Genomic DNA, 22188 nt, shown 5'->3' on the forward strand with positions numbered 1-22188 from the left:
TTTGTTGTTCTGGGCTTCTGTCTGACTGTTTTTTCCATTACCGCTTTCTTAAGAGGAATAACCTCCATTTAGAACACAGTTGGCACTGTAGTCATGAGTATTATGTCTGCACTTAAGTTCACTTTCACTTCACTTTTCAGAGTAAAATTGGTTTACAGACTAAATCAAAGATATCTTCTAGAGATGCATCCCGCCTCACCTAGCTAGGATTGAGCTGTATTCTTCATATTAAATGAAGTGAGTAAATGAAACAAACTCGTTAATTGCCAGAAAGCAGTCGGTAAACTTGGACTGTAATGCCACGTTGCCTGTTGATTTAGAAAGGACTCACTTTATGGTTTAATACAAATGTTAATGTAGTGCAGCAGTCCAAGTTAGTAAACCATCATGATGAATGCTGTCTCTCATTCTGAAGTCCAGTACTGGTCTGGACACAATAAGGTATGCATGTGAAACTTCATAAACGGCCACAAATTGAATATAATTTGCCCGCATACTCTGGGAGCAGATCTCAATCATTGATTTTCTGTATAGACGCCAAATAGCTCTTTCGACACATACTGTACATGTTAATGGTTTGGGATACATCAGATTTTGTCAGTCCCATCAATCAATCCTTCCCTCCATTTTCTGCCACTGTGGCTGAGTAGTTGTGGCAACAAGGTAGCCCAGACATACCAACGTTTCCCAGCTCCTCCTGGAGGATCCTGCGGTGCTCCTAACCCAGATATATAATACAGCGGGTAAAATAAGTATTGAACACGTCACCATTTTTCTCAGTAAATATATTTCCAAAGGTGCTATTGACATGCAATTTTCACCAGATGTTGGTAACAACCCAAGTGATCCATACATACAAAGAAACCAAAACAAATAAGTTCAGAAATTAAGTTATGTGTAATAATGTGAAATGGCACAGGGAAAAAGTATTGAACACGCTTACTGATATTTATTTAATACTTTGTACAAAAGCCTTTGTTGGTAACGACAGCTTCAAGACGTCTCCTGTATGGAGAAACTAGTCGTATGCATTGCTCAGGGGTGATTTTGGCCCATTCTTCCACACAAACAGTCTCTGGGCCTCTTCTATGAACTCTGATCTTCAGTTCTTTCCATAGATTTTCAATTGGATTCAAGTCAGGTGATTGGCTGGGCCATTCTAGCAGCTTTATTTTCTTTCTCTGAAACCAATTGAGAGTTTCCTTGTCTGTGTGTTTGGGATCATTGTCTTGCTGAAATGTCCACCCTCATTTCATCTTCATCATCCTGGTAGATGGCAGCAGATTTTTAATCAGGAATGTCTCGGTACATTTTTCCATTCATCCTTCCTTCAATTATGTGAAGTTTGCCAGCCCCACACCATGATGTTCCCACCTCCAAACTTCACTGTTGGTATGGTGTTTTTAGGGTGATGTGCAGTGCCATTTGTCCTCCAAACATGGTGTGTATTATGGCATCCAAAGAGTTCAATTTTGCTCTCATCTGACCAGACTATATTCTCCCAGTATTTCACAGGCTTGTCCAAATGTTGTGCAGCAAACTTTAAACGAGCTTCAACATGCTTTTTCTTCAGCAATGTAGTCTTGCGTGGTGAGCGTGCATACAGGCCATGGCGGTTGAGTGCATTACTTATTGAATTCTTTGAAACAATTGTACCTGCTAATTCCAGGTCTTTCTGAAGCTCTCCACAAGTGGTCCTTGGCTCTTAGACAACTCTTCTGATAATTATTTTCACTCCTCTGTCAGAAATCTTGCGAGGAGCACCTGGTCATGGCCAGTTAATGATGAAATTATGTTCTTCCCATACCGGATTATGGCCCCAACAGTGCTCACTGGAACATTAAGAAGTTTAGAAATGCATCTGTAACCAATGTCATCAGTATGTTTTGCAACGATAAGGTTGCGAAGGTCTTGGGAGAGCTCTTTGCTTTTGCCCATCATGAGATGTTTCTTGTGTGACACCTTGGTAATAAGACACCTTTTTATAGGCCATCAGTTGGGACTGAACCAGCTGATATTAATTTGCACTGACAAGGAGTCGGATTGCTTTCTAATTACTGATAGATTGCAGCTGTTGTCTTGGCTTTCTTTGCCTTTTTGCACCTCCCTTTCTTCATGTGTTCAATACTTTTTCCATGTGTCATTTCACATTATTACACATAACTTAATTTCTGAACTTATTTGTTTTGGTTTCTTTGTATGTATGGATTACTTGGGTTGTTACCAACATCTGGTGAAAATATCATGTCAATAGCGCCTTTGGAAATATATTTACTGAGAAAAATGGTGACGTGTTCAATACTTATTTTACCCGCTGTATGTCCAGTGTTTTCTGGGTCTCTAATCAGTTGGACAGGCCCCAGAAACCCCCCAAGGAAGGCACCCAGGAGGCATCCTGATCAGATGAACCACCTCAACTGGCTCCTTTTGACACAGAGGAGCAGCGGCTCTGCTCGTACTTCTGAGCTCCTTACTCTTATCTCTAAGGGTGAACCCAGCCACCCTTTGAAGGAAACTCATTTCAGCTCATTCTTTCAGTCACTACCCAAATCTCACGACCATAGATGAGGGTTGGAACAACTGGTAAATGGAACGCTTTTCCTTCCAGCTCAGCTCCCCCACTTCACCAAAAACGGTCCGGTACAACGCCTGCATCACTGCTGACGCCTCACTGAGCCGCCTGTCGACCTCGCGCTCCATTTTACCCTCACTCATGAACACGATGACAAGATACTTCAACTCTTTCTCAGCAGCTCACTCCCAACCGGGAGGGAACAATCCACCGTTTTCCGGCAGTGAACCATGGCCTCAGACTTAGATGTGCTGACTCTCATCCCGATCTCGACTGCACACCACCCCAGTGCAACCTGAAAGTCACGACCTGATGAAGCCAACAGAACCACATCGTCTGCAAAGAGCAGATCAGCATTTTGTGTTCCCCAAACTACATTCTCATAATATCCTGACTTTTTTCACGTAAACTTATGACTTTATTCTCAATTTATGACTTTTTTTCATGTAAACTTCTGACTTTATTCTCATATTAGAACTTTTTTTCTCATAAACTTCTGACTTTATTCTCATATGATTTTTTTCTCGTAAACATCTGACTTTATTCTCATATTAGGACTTCTCGTAAACTTCTGACTTTATTCTCATATTAGGACTTCTCGTAAACTTCTGACTTTATTCTCATATTAGGACTTCTCGTAAACTTCTGACTTTATTCTCATATTAGGACTTCTCGTAAACTTCTGACTATTCTCATATTACAACTTTTTTCCTCGTAAACCTGACTTTATTTTCATATTACGACTTTTTTTCTCAAAAACTTCTGACTTTATTCTCATAATACAACTTTTTTTCTTGTAAACTTATGACTATTCTCATAATATTACTACTGTTTTCTTGTAAACTTCTGACTTTATTCTCATATTACAACTTTTTTTCTTGTAAACTTATGACTATTCTCATAATATTACTACTTTTTTTCTTGTAAACTTCTGACTTTATCTCAATACAACTTTTTTTTCTTATAAACATCTGACTTTATCTCATAATACGAGTTTTTTTTCTCGTAAACTTCTGACTTTATTCTCATAATATTACGACTTATTTCTCTCTTAAACTTCTGACTTTATTCTCATAATATTACGACTTATTTCTCTCTTAAACTTCTGACTTTATTCTCATATTACGACTTTTTTTCCCATAAACCTATGACATTAGTCCCGTAACAATATAACTTTATTCTCGAAATCTCATATGTATTTATTTTTTTCCTCCATGTGGCCCTAATAAAACTCCCTCCTACCTACTGTACTTGTCTGCTGTTGGAGGTCCTGTAACCGGCGCCTGGAGGTCCCCGGACCTCAAGTTGGGAACCCCACACACGTTGTTGACGCTGCTCCATTCATTTCTGTCTCTCTGGTCTGTCTGTCTGATCTGAGAGAGGCAGACGGAGCTCTAGCGGTCAAACTCTCCACCAACTCTGCATCCTCCTCCGTCCTCTTCACACAGTCAAACACTGGAGCAGTCGCTGCTCCGCCGTCGCGTGTTTTTCCTGGTTTGGTGTTTTTTTTGCAGCCTGTGTGTGTGTGTGAGTGTGTGTGTTGTAAGTTAGTTAGTTGTGAGCATGCAAGGCAACGACCACCGAAACAAGGAGTCGAGGAGAACATGGACAAACCGGCAACTTATATTCTACAAATGCACTTTATATTTATTCATCTTTAGTCTGGAACTGAAGAGGAGCGCTACTGGTAAGAAAATCTCAACTTTTGCTGCATTTAATTGATGAAAAAACCGAGTTATTGTGCATGCTTTTGTTTGGGTAGCGACTTGCAGTTAGAAAACGCACCAGAAAGCAGATATAATGTGTCTGCGTATTGTGGATTTGGTGCGTCGGTATGCCACGAACCAAAAGTCCGAGCAGTGAGTGGAACCAGATGTGGAGAGAGGAGGAGGAGGAGGAGGAGGAAGGGGCTGCTGGCTTACTGTCTCTATTGTTATTTAAGTTTATTTAAAGCTGCAAAGCAAACGCACTTTCTTTGTTTTGTTGTTCTATTTTGTGCCCGGATGGGGTTTTTTTTCTCGGTTTTTTCAGTCTGCACTGTAAAACTGACGTGGAATGACGCTTCATTTGGCACCCTGAGGGCAGATGTGACCTTTACATCCTGTTACAGGCTGCAATTAACACATTCAGTCCGGTCACAGCAGCTACTAGACCACAACATGTTATGTTATGGGATGATGATGTGGTGGAGGGTAAACTCACCTCAGCCATCATGGCTTCCAGTAAACATTACATTGGATATTAATAGATTTTTTTTGTTATTTTTGCTTTTCAACTGCAAATCAGAGTTTAACTTGACTATACAGTGACTTTTTTTTTATTGTACAGTGAGATGATGAGGTGGATGCAACAGTGGTTAAGCAGCATGGTTTCTATTTTTGGCACAGAAAAGGATATAAAGAGAGAATATATACATTGCATTGGATATTTATACATTTTCTTTTAATTATTATTTTTTGCTTTTCAACTGGAAATCAGAGTTTAACTTGACTAAACAGTGACTTTTCTATTGTACAGTGAGATGATGAGGTGGATGCAACAGGGGTTAAGCAGCATGATTTCTATTTTTGGCACAGAAAAGGATATAAAGAGAAAGAATATATATGTCTCTAGCAAGTAATTTAATGGTAAATACTGCATGCTTTGGGCAAACTATAGCTGTCATCTCTGGCCACCTCAAAACAAGCAGCTATAGGGCTGCACAATTAATACTTTTTTAAAAAATTGAAATCACAATATGACCTATTGTAATATCAAATTGCAGTATTTGTTAAAATTGCAATATTTGTTAAAGGAAAAAATAAATAAATATTGTGTTGCTGCGTCCTGGCCTACACATCATATTCTACAGACTTAAGAAAACATCTTTGTTTAGTAGATCCCCGCAAAAATCACACCATAATCATGTTAATATGTTTTTCAATGAAAATGAGAACAATGATGTGAAAATGATCATTCCCTCTATGGTATCGCAATTGCAATATCAGTCAAAATAATCTAAATCAGATTTTTTTTTTAAATCGCGCAGCCCAAAGCAGCTATAAGTATTTTCATTTAATCAATCTGATATTACAAAAAGAGAGTTTAAAGTTGCCACACTGGTGTCATCATGCCAGACTCTGCTCATTATACGGCTTCCGAACACGTTAATTGACCTCATTTAGTTTGAGCTTGAAGTTAGATTAAGATACTGAGATTTACACTCTTTATCCCTGAGAATATACAGCTAGGTAAACATCCTAAATAATCTGGAGCTCCTTTTGACGAGGCTTAGCTGCTTAATTTTAAAATGACGTGCACCCATCTGCCATCAAATTCCCCCCGTTGCCAAATTGGTGAATCCTTTTTCAATCACGTTTGGACCAAATGGATGAGAGACGCAGAGGGATATAAGAGGGGGAAATAATCATTGTTGATTTGATATATGAAATGTTGTCTCTTTGGATTTGTTATGCGAGTTGTTTTTGCAATTCCCGGCAACCAGAGTTGATTGGGGACAGCTCAGCATGTCATCATGAACTTTCTTGCATTGTGTTAACGTCATAAGAAATTACAGTTTTGTGGCAATCAATAGAGAAAAGAAAAAGAGTGGCAGTTATGATCCTAGATTATTTATAGGAAATATTCTTTCCTTGATTCATGACTGGCAGAACTGCAATACAACAGAGTTTATTTGGGCATCACAGTTCCAGCCGATTAGACTGTTGTCAGGCTATTAAATAGATTATCAGTCGCTATAAGCCCCATAGATGTGGGTCAATAGGGGCCTACTACACCCACTTGTAGGTTTTATCATCTATTCACATGGTACATCACTTAAAGAAGGTATAAAAGAACATGACAGTGATGGATGGGACACAAAACACAGGCTTCTCACCCAGGAGTCCAGGGTTGACATCCCGTGTGAAACCAACAATGTGTAGTTTTCTTTGTGTTCGTAATTATTTTAACTCAAAACACTGGGATTTTCCCTAAACTTAATTGTTTTTTGTTTTTTTTGCCTAAACCTAAAGAAGCCTTTTTGTTTGTGTTCAAAACGTCATGTTTCATGCAGTTTTACAACATGTTAGAACATGTTGCTTTCACTTTTACTACGTAGTAGGCCCCTACTGACCCACATCTATGGTGCGTATAGCGACTGATAACGTCTATTAAATGGCCTGGTAACAGTCGAATCGGGTGACAGTTTAGACTAACATGTTGTTGGGATTTCAAAATAAGTTTCCCATTCATTAGGAGACTGCTTCAGCTCTGTGGTGGCCTCTGGTGCCAAGCTTTAGAGCATTATTCACCTTGTTGAATGCCATCAGCCTATCAGTTAACAAGATGACATTCGCCGATTGCAATGGCCGATGTTTATCTGTTGTGTTGCATCAATTTTGAATCTTTTTCATGTGAAAGAAGGTTATATTAAAGGTTGTTTCATAAAGAAAGAAGGTTATATTAAAGGTTGTTTCATACATTTGTATGATATAATTTGTGCTCAGTGTAATGAAATACTGAATGACTTTAAAACAGTGAGGTGTGTTTCCCTGGCACAAAAAAGGAATAAATAACAACATCAAAAACATCGACATCGGCTATCAGCCAAATTGTTATTTTAAAACATCGATATCGGCCCACAATTTTACAATCGGTGCATCCCCAGCTGCAAGATGCAAATATACTCCTCTCTCCCAGATAGCTCCTCTCTCTGTCCCTCCTCTCATGCTTCTTGGATGAGGTTAAACCTATCCACAGTTTGGGTTGCTTCAGAGGCCAGGTCACCATAAAACACCAAAGAAACAAACACAGCAGGCTGGAATTTCCTGCTTATTTGTTGGTTGCCATTTTATCACTCTGGCCAATAAAAGGCCTGTTTTTGTAATCTCCTACATCTGTCAAAATAAAGAGAGGTTACGGGAAAACATCTGCTCTTGCATCAGTCTAGAATCTAGATCTTTAGATATAAGTATATCAAATAAATGAATTGGGGAAAAGAATAGGCTTTTGATTATCTGGCAGCAGCAATGAGTCACACTCCACCAAACAATGTGAGAAGTTTGTTGAACTCATAATGTCTCAAGCCGAGACTCGCTGTTGATTCGTCGCCCACGTTCAAGTATTGTCCTCAAACCTGGTCCAACAGATGACCGAATTGAGGAGGTGGAGGTTCTGGGAATATCGGCCTCTCTTGGCGAGTGTCCTTGGCCGTGAGTTCCAACCTCTCTCTTCAGCAGGAAACTGTCTCCGGCGTTGAAAAAGGGGTGACAGGGCAAAGAAGAGGATGAGATCACAGCAGGAGAGCTGTTGTGGCTTAGCTTTCACAGGGCTCAATGGCTTAAAGTTAATCTGGAATTCTGCACTCTCTCTGATTGCCCGGGAGTTTCCTCACATCAAACATCCAGTTGTGTCCCCTCCAGACGGGAATTAAAACTTCTTTTTGAATTTGCTCCTTTCTGTCTGGAGCTGCAGCTTCAGGTTGTCTAGTGCTTCAAAAGCCTTTTTGCCAGGAACTTCTCATATAGTCCCCACATTAATACTGAGCTTATATTCACATATTGAAGTGAATTCAACTCTCAGTGTAGTGCTGATTTTTACTGGGCTGGTTCTGGTGTGAAAATCTTCCCACAGGCACTGTTGGAGCTGACACTGCGCTCTATTTTTAAAATGGCTTTAATTCCCATTGTGAAAACGATATAAGAGTGATTTATTGGCATGTCTGCCTCGTCTCGTTAACAAGTCAGCGTTGTGTAGCTAAATCCTGAACTGAGATTATATAGATCAACATATTATTGTCTGTAGTGGTAGACACCCCACTGTAACTGTAATTGCAGAGTAGAGATGAATTATAGCAGAGGACTGAGGACACGTCTCTCGCAGAGGGTTTATATGAACTATCCTGAGGGCTTAATGCAAAATACTTATAATTTGTAGAGCAGAAACGTGTATGTATCAAACTACTTTGACAATCAATTCATCATTTAAAGCTAGGGTTGGTAATCTTGAGAAACTAGCAAGAGTACACTAGATTTACAAAATGATCCAACCAAACTCTTTTCCAATAAAGTATCTGGCAGCATTAGCTCCAAAAGTCCCTAAAAATCTAGTGAGAAAGTCAACAACACTGACAGTCCGTTGCTTCAGGCCTCCCTCCAAAGTAACTCCCCAAAAATTATCATTATGAACGTAAACAATGAATATGGCTATTGTTAGTACTCACAGCTGTCAAACTAGCAGCTTGTGGAAGACTCTGGTGACGCACAAGTACACTGCAACAGCATTGTTATGTTAAACTTTTGACTTTACCTTTAACTTCCAGGAAAGAAAACTGAATAATTCGCCCCTCTGGGGTGAACTTGGCTTGTGAATCAAAGGCATAAACTATTATTCATCCGTTTTCATTTATTTTTGGTCCTGCTTGCGTATTTCTTTCTCTTAGTACTCTCCATTTCTCTCTCCTTCTCTCACCTCACTCACTGAAGGTCCTTTCAGACACAACGTGACAACGGCACCACTGCACTCTGAAACCCATTATTTCCGATGGCTTGTGCATTGCCACGATGGCTTTTTCGCTGCATCGAGCAAAGCCCAACTTTGGGTGCTGCACGCTGTGGCGAGTGCAGCTTAAACATGAGCTCAAACTGCGCTGTGTCGCAAGAATATACTGCTCTCTTCCACCGGGAAACGACAGTTGGTCTAGCTCTATTGTGGTCCCGTAGGGCTTGTGTACACTGTTCAGTTTCAGAACAACAGTAACAGTAACAGTAACAGTAACAGTAACAGTAGGGCGTATTATATAAATCAGGAGAAATACGGGAGAATTGTGACCCCAGGAGGAAACCGGGAGAGGACAATGAAAAACGTGAGGGTCGGCAAGTATGAGGTAGACAGGTAGCCTATCCAATCATTACATTCGGGCCGAACAAAATGATTGGACAGGTTTATTACAGTTCTGTGACAGCCACAAGTAATGGATTTATTTCCTTTTTTTTTGTCAGAGCATTTGAATTATTGATTGCTGGATGTGAAGAGAATCTCAACAAATATAACAAAAAAATTTTTTTGAAGAAGATTACCAACCCTAACTTTAAATAATTTTTTTTAAAGGGCAACATCACCCAAATTTATAATTACAATATGTTATTTCCATAGTCTAGGAAAGTTCAATCAATATGAGTGAACATGAGCTCCTCTCTCTCATAGCCAGAAACCAGAGAAGTAAGTCTCAAACTTGTGATGTCATAGGGTTTTAAGTCTGGAGCTGCTCCATAGACAATGAATTGGAGACTGATTTTGTGGATCCACAGGATGTTTTTCTTTTTTATACTTAAATGAGCTTTATTCTATTGTCAGTTGTGGAACAGAAAATGTTCCCATATACTCAGATCATTCCTCTGGGTGCTCTCAGTGTCATCTATAACATCTCTCCCCATTCCCTGTCTATGGAGCTGTTCCACACTTTATACCCTGTTACATCACAAGTTTGAGTTTAACACTCTAGTTTTTGGATTTAGGAGAGAGTTGTTCATATTTTTGGACTGTCTCAGACCATATAGGATTAACATGTATGAATTTTGAAAATGGGCGTAGTTCCCCTTTAAGCAAAAATTCCCCCCAAAAAATGTGAATATTTGCTGTTTTTATTTACCTTCTATGATAGTAAACTAAGTATGTATCAGTTTTGGATTGTTAAACGGACAAGACGAGCAATTTAAATGAGCCAGTTTGGGCTTTGGAGAACTGTGATTTTCACTATTTTCTGCCATTTTATAGTCCCATTGATTAATTGATTCATGGAGAAAATAATCAACAGAAGTCAGTGAGTTTTTTGTCTTTTAACACTTTCAATGGATCCACCAGGCAGTGATTTTCCACAGATTTTTTTTTCTTTTTTTACATTTGCTTTGGATTATGTTGCATTAATAGGAGTGACTGCAATAACAGCCTCATGGAAAGAGCACCGAAAGCAACTGAGCTGTTTTGCGTTAAAAGTCTAAGCTTTTAAGAGTTTTTGTGTCCCTGTCACACTCTGATTTGAATCTTTCACGATTAAAACAATGAACTGGCAGTGAACAGCTGGGTATTACTGTAAGAGGGATATAAGAAGAGCATAGTGGTGGTTATATCTGTTTACACCGTACAGAGAACTTCTGCTGAACCACTGTGCTCTTACTGTGTTTGCCACCAACCCAATGAGCTAACACTGTTTCTGAGAAACTCAACCACAGACTGCATGAGGAGGGGCGTGCCAATCGTCTCCTCCAGATTACAGGGGAGTTTTACGGGGCTCTTGATGGGCCTCTATTGTCTCTGGGTCTATAAAAGCAGCGCTGGAGGGTTGGAGTGTTTGAGTTTAGAGGTGGGAAACGAGGGATTGAGCGGAGCAAAGTATCCACACAGGAGAGTTGTGTTTTTCAACCAAATGCCCAGTGATCTTTTCCCACCTTCCCCACTTCCTGGCCTCTCACAGGAGCCCGCCGAGTAGGAATGCTGAGGGTCTCACTTTTCCTCTGAATCTGAGAGAAGGGATTTATGTGTATTTTGAGGATATTTTTTTAATTTATGTTGGCAGGACCTTAATTTAGAGTCACTCCTACACTCCTGACTTGCCTTTCTTTCTACCACCTTCACACCGACTCCCAACCACACAGCATTATATTCACAATCCTAGCTTCTAGCTTCCCAATCGCTAAATCCTTCAAGAAAAATAGAAAAGGAATGAAGGAAAACCACATATATTTTTGGGGAAAGGGTGTTGGGTTTTGTTCCTGAAATTCCAGTCACTGAGGCTGGCGTGCAGCCACCGCTCTGGATGTGTTAAGTTCAACACTTTTCCCTCGTAACTCTCAGTTTTCTGCTAACATTTTAGTTGTTTTTGGTATTTTTTGAATGGTATACGTGTATGTGAGAAAGCTCTGTAGGTTAGCACCTCGCAGGCAGCTATAGCTCCTCAGAGAATCACACTGATGTAATGCCAATAAAGGCATCAGTGTACAGCTGCGCATTTCACCCCTGAGGATCATTACAGTTTCATCAACTTAATCAAATTCAGACCTGTGAAAACATTCAGTAATTCGGGTCAAACGTATCATGACTCTCATGATAAAGACCTTTTATATTTTTAGCTGCTCTCTCCGTAGTCCAACCCAACATAAATAGACACCACAAACTGTAGTGAACAGGGCGAGAGGCAACTCCAGGTCAAACCTCGGGAACGGGGTGAATTCTTGACACCTGGTGAAATACTTCATCCGTGATTGTTAATTTGCTAACATTGGATTAAAAACATGTGCAACCCTTTTCACAGTTTATTGCATGACGTTGCAATTACTTCCTGTTGCGAGCTCTTTCATATGCAGGATTTAGGGTTATTAAAGGGTTATTATTAATCCCGCTGAAGTGTATTACGCAGGAACATCAGGGGCCACAGCTCAAACTAGTTCTAACTCAGCGCTGCATCCATTAATGGAGATATTGATCCAGCCGCTGACCTGTTCTCTTGCTAACATGGAATCCTGTTTTAATCAGCGTTATCGACTGATGCAATTGTTTTCCTCTCTCTGAACAGCGCCGCTGGACTCTGACGAGTTTGCTTTCTACCATGAGGGCGCACAGGGGTGCCTGGGGGTGCGGGATCACTCCCTCGTCTTGTCGACCTCCTGTGATGGAGACAGCCAGCGCTGGAAGTGGGTGACCCGGGGTCGCCTGTTCAACCTGGGTTCCTCGCTGTGCCTGGGCGTGACCACTGGCAACGTCACCACCAGAGGGGACAGGTCTCCTCTGGGCGTGTACACCTGCAACCGCGAGCCCTTCAAAATACGCTGGACCTGGAACTGTGGCCAGGTGTTGGAAAGCCTCAACAATTACCTTCCCTCGCCCTCGTTTTGGAACTCCTCCACGACCCCCGCTCCTTCAAAGCTCAAATGGACGCTGCATGGTAGCGTGCAGGACCTGTGCTCTAAAACATATCGTGGTAAGCATGCTGATTATCAGATTTGCATTAAGTTTACAAGACAACTTCACTTCCAGATTCCCTTTAAAATACATCAATCATTAAAGAGGATCTATTATGCTCATTTCCACGTGTATGTATACTTGTATTTTGGGTTTCTACTAGACATGTTTACATGCGTTAATGTCCAAAAACACTTTATTTTTCTCATATCAGCTGTGCTGCAGCACCTCTTTTCCACCCTCTGTCAGCTGGCCCACTCTGTTGTGATTGGTCATCTGAACCAAACTCTTCGGACTGCGCTCCAGCTCCGCTCTAACTAGCTTTATTTGAGGGTGTGCCAAACTAGCCGCTAGGCAGGTATTAGGCATATGTGTTACTCTATGACATCACCACGTTACAGAAGAAAAGGCTGGAATTCACACCAGAGCAGTGGCGAAGTGCGGCCTGCGGCAAGCTGCCATGCATTGTTTATGAAAAGCTGCGACAGTTTGATTCTGCGCAAAGTACTGCCAAACTAAAAGTTGGGAAAAGTTGAAGTTTTAGCAGCGAAGTGCAGCCAGAGAGCCCCCGCAGATCCTGACATGTTGACCTATGTTACAAAGAATTTCTTCCCGCTTGAAACACATGAGACCTGTGACCTCCCGGTCACAGAAAAATATAATTATTGTGGTGAGCCGCACTTTGCCTCTGCCTGGTGTGAATTCTGCGTAATAGGTCCTCTTTAATCCTGAGCAACATAGAATATTATATAGACAATACAATAGCTGACAGATACACACACTTTACACAACCTGTTTAGCTAATTAAGTTATTAGTCAAGTTATTTTTGTGATCATTTTTATTGAAATTTTAACAAAAAGAAATGGGAATGGGATTAGAAATGGATTAATCCAAAGGAACAATACAAATTAAATAAAATGAAAAAATAAAAAAATAAGGCAGTAGAAATGTGTGTTTATTATTTATATACGTTTTACTCAATATGTATCATTCATTATTATTTTTGTACATGTTTCTTTTAATTTTCTAATATTTTTTCTTTATTATTTCAATCATTGCTTTGAATGTATCTTATATTTTATACTTTCACTTACTCATTATTATAATTATTATAATAATAATTATTATTATTATTATCATTATTATTATTATGTAGTTAAAGTATATTTGATACAAGGATAGATTCATTATCAATAATATATCATTACCACATTTTTTTCTTTAATTATTAATGACTTTATTTTAATTAATTTTCTGGTTTCAATATTTGTTTTAATAAAATCCATAAGTAATAAGAAATGAGATCACAAATAGTGCACCCATTTGAGGAGTCTACAAATCATCCTCTATTAAATGGACTGAAGTCCCTCATTACACAGCTGTAGTGATACAGATGTGATAGAGCGACCCAGTGAGCTGCTCCTTCACTGTATGTTAGACGTACTGTTGTGGAAGCCACAGCTGCATCTGATCAAAAGGATATAGCGAAATGTTGCTTTCAGGGCATCTTTGCGGACAAGTGGCCGACTGCCAGTCAGAAAGCCAAGGAAAACACTGCTGGTGTTTGTAAACTCCTGTAAAAACACAGCGTTGTCCCTGCCCTCAAGTATATTTGTATTTATATATAGTTTTCATTCCAGATTAAATCTAACCATGGCGGTCAACAGCTAAGCCTCATTTCCGCTGTCAGTATACCGTTCTTACCAATATCAAATGTCACGGCTGTTCATTGACAAACTGCACCGCGAGGTGCAGCCGTGCAGTTAACAGGCTCTGCTCGGCTGCAATTAAAACCAGATCTGCCATAAGATCAGAAAATCTCCCTTTACTTTCTTCTTTATCCTTCCTCTCCTCAGTCTCTTTTTACTGTTTTTGGTGGCAAGGGAATCGGGGCTCGTAGCCTTTTTCGACTTTCAAGTGCCGATCTTCACAAGTTTCTTTGTGAAGTCGACCCGCTGCTGGAGAGGAATGCCTCCGACATTAGTCAGCGGAGGAGCAGCTCCAGCCAGCGGTGGAGCAGAGAGGGAAGTCAGGGAGGGAGCTTCAGAAATCTTTCCTCCCTCGTTTAACATGTCTGCCCTACTTTCCATTGGCCTTACATGTTCTGGTAACACTACAGATCCAGCCTCTCCCCCTCGCTCTGTCTCTGCTGCTCTTTTCTTCACACCGTACTTTACTTCTAGAGACCAGAACAGCAACCTCAGGGTATTTAATCAAACTGTAGAGCTGTAGATACAGATCTAGATCATAAGTTAAACCATCCTGGTTCAAAAAGATCTTTCTAGGGAGTCTAAATATTTACACCTAATCCTTTTTTTTGAGAAATCAAAGCTGCTCTATTATGAAATATAGTTCATAATAACATTTCCCTGTTTGTTTCCTCTTCCTTCTGCTGACCACTATGTGACTTTACTGTTTTGACTGTAACATCATCCTCTGTTTTTCACCATGTGTTTGATTATACAAGTCACTGGGAAAACACATAAGGTATTTCAGTTCAGCACAGTTCACAGCCGTAACTTTAGTCAACACAAGCACGGCACGTCTCTCCCGCCGCATGCAGGGCTTTAAAGGAGACATGTTATGCTTATTTTCAGGTCCATACTTGTATTTTGGGTTTGTCCTAGAACATGTTTACATGCTTTATAGTTAAAAAAAACGCTTTATTTTTCACATACTGGCTGTGCTGCTTCACCTCTTTTCACCTTCTGTCTGAAACATGCCCCGCCCCCCGAAAAAAAGTCCAGTCTGCTCTGATTGGTCAGCTGGCCCACTCTGTTGTGATTGGTCAACCGAATCAAACTCTTCGGACTCCACTCCAGCTCTGCTCTAACTAGCTTAGTTAGAGGGTGTGCCAAACAATCCGCTAGGCAGATATTTTGCAAATGTGTTACTTGGTGACATCACCACGTTACAGAGTAAAAGGCGGGACTTCAATCAAGGTGTTTCAGGCAGTTTGGGAGCAGTGTTTCTGTGGAGGAGAGTAACTCCCTTTGGCGTGAACTTTGTAACTTTGCAGACCTTTTACATGCACAAAAAACGATATAACACACTAAAGGAAAGGAAAAAAGCGCAAAAGCTTAATAGGTCCTCTTTAAAGTCTCTCCTCTCTTTGCTCCCCAGAGATCTACACGATCCAGGGGAACTCTCACGGCCGCCCCTGCTATCTGCCCTTCCTGTATGACGGCCAGTGGTTCCACAACTGCACCAGCATCGGCCGTGAGGACGGTCACTTCTGGTGTGCCACCACCTACGACTACGGCAAAGACGAGCGTTGGGGCTTCTGTCCCGTAAAGAGTGAGTTATCACTTTGCCAGAAACTCAGCGAGCTTCACCACAATTTCCTCTCAGCCAACTGTTTACTATTATATCCTCCTGCTCTCTCCTCCGGTCTAACTGACGTCTTATCCCCCGCTCTCACTGTCAGGCAGCGGCTGTGAGACCTTCTGGGATACCGACCCGCTGACAGCCAGCTGTTACCAGTTTAACTTCCAGGCTACGCTGTCATGGAGCGAGGCTCGGATCAGTTGTCAGCAGCAGGGAGCGGACTTGCTAAGCATCACCAAGCTGCACGAGCAGACGTACATCAATGGTAAAGTCAATGTGCACATGTGTATTTTTGTGTACAGCACAAGGCATCCACTCATGTTGTAGCTACTTGTTTGAAATACACATTGATATTCAATCTTGTGAAGGGCTCATTGCATTGGGTGGAATGTGGTCTCAATAAATATAAAATGCAAGCCTCCTTCATAATAATCCAAGGCACACTGTTAGGTTTTTGCTGAATAAAAAATACATTATTTTACATTGCAATAAGTATTTAAAATTACTTTCATCTGGGTTGTCATACATTGGTATTGTTTTGGGTGGACAAAAAGCTACTGCATTGAAAATAACAGTTTGTCTGAATCTCAGAAATATGCAGCAAGCACAAATTAAACAACACTGAGCAAACCAACAATCATTGATTTATATCCTGATACACAAAAATGAAGTCTAAGATCATTTAACATTTTAAGATTTCCAGTTTCATTTTTACCTGTAAGGGTGCTATTTCCCTTTTCACCCCTGATCAAATTGGCAGCGAGAATAATAACCTTGATTTCTTAAAGGTACAGTGTGTAGGATTTGGCGACATCTAGTGGTGTTGTTGCAGATTGAAACCAAACAAGTACCCCTCCGCTCACTCCTCCCTTTCCAATACTGCTGTAACGTGAGCCACCGAGTACCACGGTTTTGCACTCTGTGGCTCACGTGACCGCAGTTTCACAAGCGTGTCGGAGAACTACGGTGAACTTCATGTGACGTAAAAACACGAAAGACTCTCTAGAGTCCGTGTGTGGTTTGTCTGTTTCTGTAGAAACATTATTATATAACAATTCTGTCATCTGACCAATACAGTGTTGACAGTTAAAATCATGGCTAACTGGAGAGGTTGTTGGGCCTAAGAGGAAGCTGAGTGTTTTCTTTTATTGTGTCTTCCTTCACAAAAGAGAAAACAGATGGGAGGGGGTGTTGTATAACATTTGAGGAAGGTGTTTTTCTGCTGTTTTAGGTTTACTGACGGGCTACAGTGCTGCTTTGTGGATTGGCCTCAATGACCTGGACATCAATGGAGGCTGGCAATGGGCCGACTCCTCACCACTCAAATATCTCAACTGGGAGTCAGGTTAGACTGCAAAAACAACTCAACCTTCTCTGGCTTTTTTAAGCTTCAAGTGTCTGTGGTCTTTTTTTTTAAACATCTATTTCCCACAGAATGCTGAATGAGCATGTTTGCTCATTTTTAGCAACAGTTCAAACACACTCTTCCAGTGCATTTGCAATCTTTTACTGCCGAGCACTGGAGTATTTTGGGGTTAAGTGGCTTGAACAAAGGTACTTTGGCATTAGTGATGTTGTTGAAGAGTTTCTTTTCTTACTCTCATCTTCCAGAACAGCCGAACCACGCTGAGGAGGAGAACTGCGCCGTGATAAGAACTGAGTCATCGGGTCGTTGGCAGAACCGCGACTGTACTGTTGCTCTGCCGTACGTCTGTAAGAAGAGGCCCAATGCCACCCTGGACCCGTTCACTACTGGTCAGTGTAGAGGCATTCATACAGCAGTTACAGTCCGGCCACTGTGCCAGAGTGCCGAGTCCAGAGTTTGATGGATTTTATCTTTCTGCTCCCACAGACTCGTGGGCAGATGATGAGAAATATGAGTGTGATGTGGGCTGGCAGGCCTTCCAGGCCGGCTGCTACAAGCTGACCTCAGAGAAGATCGACTGGGATACGGCTCAGAAAACCTGTCAGAGGATGGAGGCCAACCTGGTCAGCATCCACACCCTGCCTGAGCTAGAGTTCATCATACGCAACCTCAAGAAAGGTGAGTCGTCCATTTTTTGTACTAGATCATTTCTTCTGAGCATCATCTTTCTGAACTTGCAATAAAAAAACATTTAACCTTTTTTCCAGCATATTCCTTTTGAGATTTATAATGTCCTTTACAAGGGAGTCCTGGCCAGGAAGTACAAATAACAGACTTAAAACAAAACAGCAGAAAGTTAAAAACATCATAAGACATTTCATATGAAAGAAACAAGTAACAGACGTAAAACAAACAGTGAATTGCATCAACCAATGAATTAGAAGTGTTGCTCAGGAACAGGACAAGAACATTCAATGTACAAATAGTCCTTAATAAAATATTGCATGCTTATAAAGTAATCCAATTTAAATGACTTTGTAGCTTTTACCAGGATGAGGGTGCAAAACCTTTTAAGAGCACTTTCACCAAAGACAGAGTGGGTTCGACGAATGACGTACATAATCTGTCCAAACCCACACCATCTCTGGTGAAAGAGATTTTGCACCCTCATTTTGTCATTTTAAACTGGATTATTGCTTTGCTATTGGGAGCCAGACAGGAGAAGTGAAGAATTTTGATATTTTTCTGTATAAATATAGAAGAAACGCTCAACTAAGGAAAAAAAAGACAGGAGTGCGTGAAACTAATGTTGTAGTTGAACGGGTTCACAGAGAGTTCACACACTCACATCTATCCCAACGCTCTTTAAAAGCTATTCTTCAGTTTCTATTGTAAGCGCAGGTCAGCACCGATGTGGAGATATCTTCTGCAACAAAAACAAGTAAATATTTCTGTTAAAAGAAGTAAAATAGTTTCCAGCAGTTTTCCTACATTTCATGCCCACATCATATCCAGAGCAAACTCAAACGTAGTGGAAACTAGGCAGTTCACCCGTTTCCCTGAGCTGAAAAACAGCACATGAAGAGAGGAATCCAATTTTTAGGTCATGGAAATGCTCCAGTGTAGTTATTGAACCTCATGGAAAAGTTAGTCAGTTTCATATTACAGTCATAATCCTATTTCTGTGTTTCCTAATAGTCTTCCTTACCTGTCTGTCTGTCTGTGTCCTCTGTCCAGTGGTGGAACAGAACTAATTGCATTTACTCAAGTACTTAAATACAATTTTGAGTATTTGTTATATATTTGTACAAATTTCTTATATTCTCATTTTCTTATTTTTTAATTTTAATACATATATTTCTTTACATATATTGTGTTTATATTATAGTACAAAATGTACATGTTACATACTTGTTTATTTCTATTTTCTTACATTTCTTTATGTTTATACAAGAGCAACTGTATGACAGTATTTCTGATTCTGATTCTGAGGTACTTGTACTTTACTTGTATATTTTATGCTACTTTATACTTTCAGAGTGAAATATTTACTCTACTAACACATTGATGCATCAATACTAATGCTAATACTTTTGTATTTTTACTTAGGTAACATCAAATGCAGGGCTTTTACTTGAAACAGAGTATTTTTACTTTGTGGTATTGCTACTTTTACTCAAGTAAAATATCTGAATGCTTCTTCCACCTCTGCCTCTGTCAGAGATTGACCAGCTATGGATCGGGCTTCATGACACTGATATGCAAATGGACTTCCAGTGGACGGACCACACGCCCGTCATCTTCACCTACTGGCACCCGTTTGAACCCAACAACTTCCGCAACACTCAAGAGGATTGCGTCTCCATCTGGGGAGCTGTGAGTGACCATCTTCACCCCTCTTCACCCCTCACACTGACCCCCAAAAGTTAATGAACTCTCACTGTTGGCAAGTCTCCTCAGTTTGTATACATTTAACAGCTGTGCTCTCTCTCTCTGTTTGTGTCCTGCTTACATGTGCAGGAGGGCCGCTGGGATGACAGCCCCTGTAATCTGACTCTGGCCTCCATCTGTAAGAAACCGGGAACAAAGAGTGACGGGAAGCCACAGCACCAAGACTGCAAACAAGTACTACTTTTTATCTCTCATTTTGACATGTACTGTTTATGCTTTACATTACTGATTTTTCAGTTCTGGATTAGATACAATTTTTGTGTGTTTTGTCTTCCTGTATCTCTCAGTTTTATTCCACAAAGACTCATTCAGATCTCCTGCAGCATTTCTGTGCTTTTATTCCAGCTGTTGACAGTCTGTTGTGTTGCTGGGGGCGTAATTATTATTCTAAGTGTTTCAGCCGTTCCTTCACCTTTGACCCCTTCCCCCAGAACTCTCCTTCATCTCTCACCCCTCCACATGGTGCACTAGTTTGCCTCCAGTCTGTAACTGTGATTTAAACCACTCCATTATGACTGCGAGCAAACTGAAAGCTTGACGCACACACACATTCTTCCCTTGGCTTATACTGGCCCAATAAAACAAAACAAAATACATCCTATTTTTAAGGTATTCAAATTGTGAGATGTTGTTTGTGTCTCAGACAGTGCTTGAAGTGGGCCGGTAGTCACCGGTACGCAGTACCAGTACTTCTTCATTTTTACTCTTTGGCGTACCGTGACTTTTTCTTGCACACCGACACTTCTCATAAGCTGCCGGTACTCTTCTCTCCCCTCTCCATATCCGGTTCTCTGTGAGATTCATAACGGTGCAGCGTATTTGCGCCTCATAAGCCGTATGAACATAAAAACTATGTGGGGAGTATCTGGACGAGCTGACGGACGGCACGGGGGAGGGGGGGTGAGAACAAGGGTGTTGTAATTTACCGAAACGGTGTTCACTTCCTTTTTGTAAAACAAATAGTGAACTGTTTTTTCTGAATCTGCTCTTTTAGGGAAAACATTTCCAGAAGAATGAAATGTTCAGACGAAGGCTGTGATAAATAATGAAATAATAATTTAACTAGTAATAATAATGGTTCAAAATGATGTCAAATTGAATAGTTTTAAGTCAAAAACCTTTACATTTTCTTGGGGGAGAACCCCCAAACCCAATATCTACTAGTATCTTTTATTCACTGTCGAAATTCAGAATGTGTTTCTTTATAATATGTAGGAGCATCCTGACTGGGACACTGCTCCTAAAACCTGAATGATACCCAACTATAGGCAACAAATAACACAGGAAATCACTTTAACTATTAACACTAAACACACCACTTTAACCCTTTAATGTTCCAGTTGGAATATTATTGAAGTGTTATAGGCCTACTATAGAAGATGCACAGCCCAAGTATTATAATAATATAGAAATAAAACCACAACTGATTATGACTGACACAGTATAACAAGTTTAAAGAAATAATGAATAAATAGGAATAAGTCACAAGAGATGGCTGATACCGGCCAATACACACACCAACATGTGAATAAGAGAGTACTGGCAGTTGTTTTTTTCCACTTCAAGCATTAGTCTTCATTCAACAAGTGTGTTGATTACACACAACAGAAATGCACGATCACGCCCTCTACTTGCACCCACATGGTGAACTAAATCCCATCTGGAGAATCCATCTACATCTGTGTCTGATTTCAGGCCATAATTCCCTCCATATGAGGCCTCTCATACCTGACTTGTCCCTACCTGACCATTGCTGCTGATGGTCACCGTCCACCTCAACAGTTTTTCCAGTAATGTGTGACATACAGGGGATAATCATAGTGAGAAATAGAAGAGTGTGTTTGTGTGTCTTTGTGCCCTTCAGCAGTGTTATATTTCTGCTAAGCGTTGATTTATGATGTAAATGATCTGAAGTTGAGAGTCGTGCTGTTTCTCAGCTGCTACATTCAACAGAGATCTTTGCATGGATGGATGGACCATTTGTTTTGGTGTAATGGATCTTTACCCCTCTCTCCCTGGGGAGCGAGGCATCATGGGTGGTAATGTGAAGAGGGTCATTTGGCATGGCACACGCCGCACGGCCCTGTGGCGGATCAGCTCGCTTCACACAACATGTGAAACAACAATGACAGAAAACCTGATGACCGCTTCAGCGACATCACACCACACGATCCCCCAAAACCATATGATACACCCCATCCAACGCCGGGCTCATTACTCAAAACATGTAATGGATTGCTCATCATTATGCTGTCATTTTACTGGAGCAGTCACTCGTTACACTAGTGTTGCTTTATACTTCCACAGATAGTGATTTTATTATGAGGATAACTCAGCCTCTTCATGTGTGAATAAACGGAGAGATGAGACAACACTGATCTCTAATGTCAGAGGCGGCCCGGGGCGTCAGCAGCTGCTTAGGGCCCCTCAGTCACCAGGGTGCCACTACAATAATTGAGCTCTTTCGGTTGTGTTTGTGATTATTTAATTGTTTAAAGAAATATTATGTTCCTGCAATGGAGGAGGCTGCAGTAT

At 40.7% G+C, this 22188-nt stretch overlaps 1 protein-coding gene across 2 annotated transcripts in view; it reads left to right on the forward strand.

Moving 5' to 3' along the window:
- The first annotated feature begins 3936 nt into the window (after window positions 1-3936).
- The window catches only part of mrc2 (mannose receptor, C-type 2), a 34573-nt gene continuing 16321 nt past the window's right edge, over window positions 3937-22188 (forward strand). For both annotated transcript variants that reach the window (XM_074656217.1, XM_074656216.1), the window contains exons 1-9: window positions 3937-4259; window positions 12123-12527; window positions 15633-15806; window positions 15937-16101; window positions 17068-17181; window positions 17448-17591; window positions 17689-17880; window positions 19424-19578; window positions 19723-19827. In XM_074656217.1, the coding sequence (XP_074512318.1) occupies window positions 4136-4259; window positions 12123-12527; window positions 15633-15806; window positions 15937-16101; window positions 17068-17181; window positions 17448-17591; window positions 17689-17880; window positions 19424-19578; window positions 19723-19827 (1578 nt within the window). In that variant the 5' untranslated portion in view covers window positions 3937-4135. The remainder of the gene's footprint in view (window positions 4260-12122; window positions 12528-15632; window positions 15807-15936; window positions 16102-17067; window positions 17182-17447; window positions 17592-17688; window positions 17881-19423; window positions 19579-19722; window positions 19828-22188) is intronic.

Source organism: Sebastes fasciatus, chromosome 13 (genome assembly GCF_043250625.1).
Source record: "Sebastes fasciatus isolate fSebFas1 chromosome 13, fSebFas1.pri, whole genome shotgun sequence".
In the NCBI taxonomy this organism is placed as follows: domain Eukaryota; kingdom Metazoa; phylum Chordata; class Actinopteri; order Perciformes; family Sebastidae; genus Sebastes; species Sebastes fasciatus.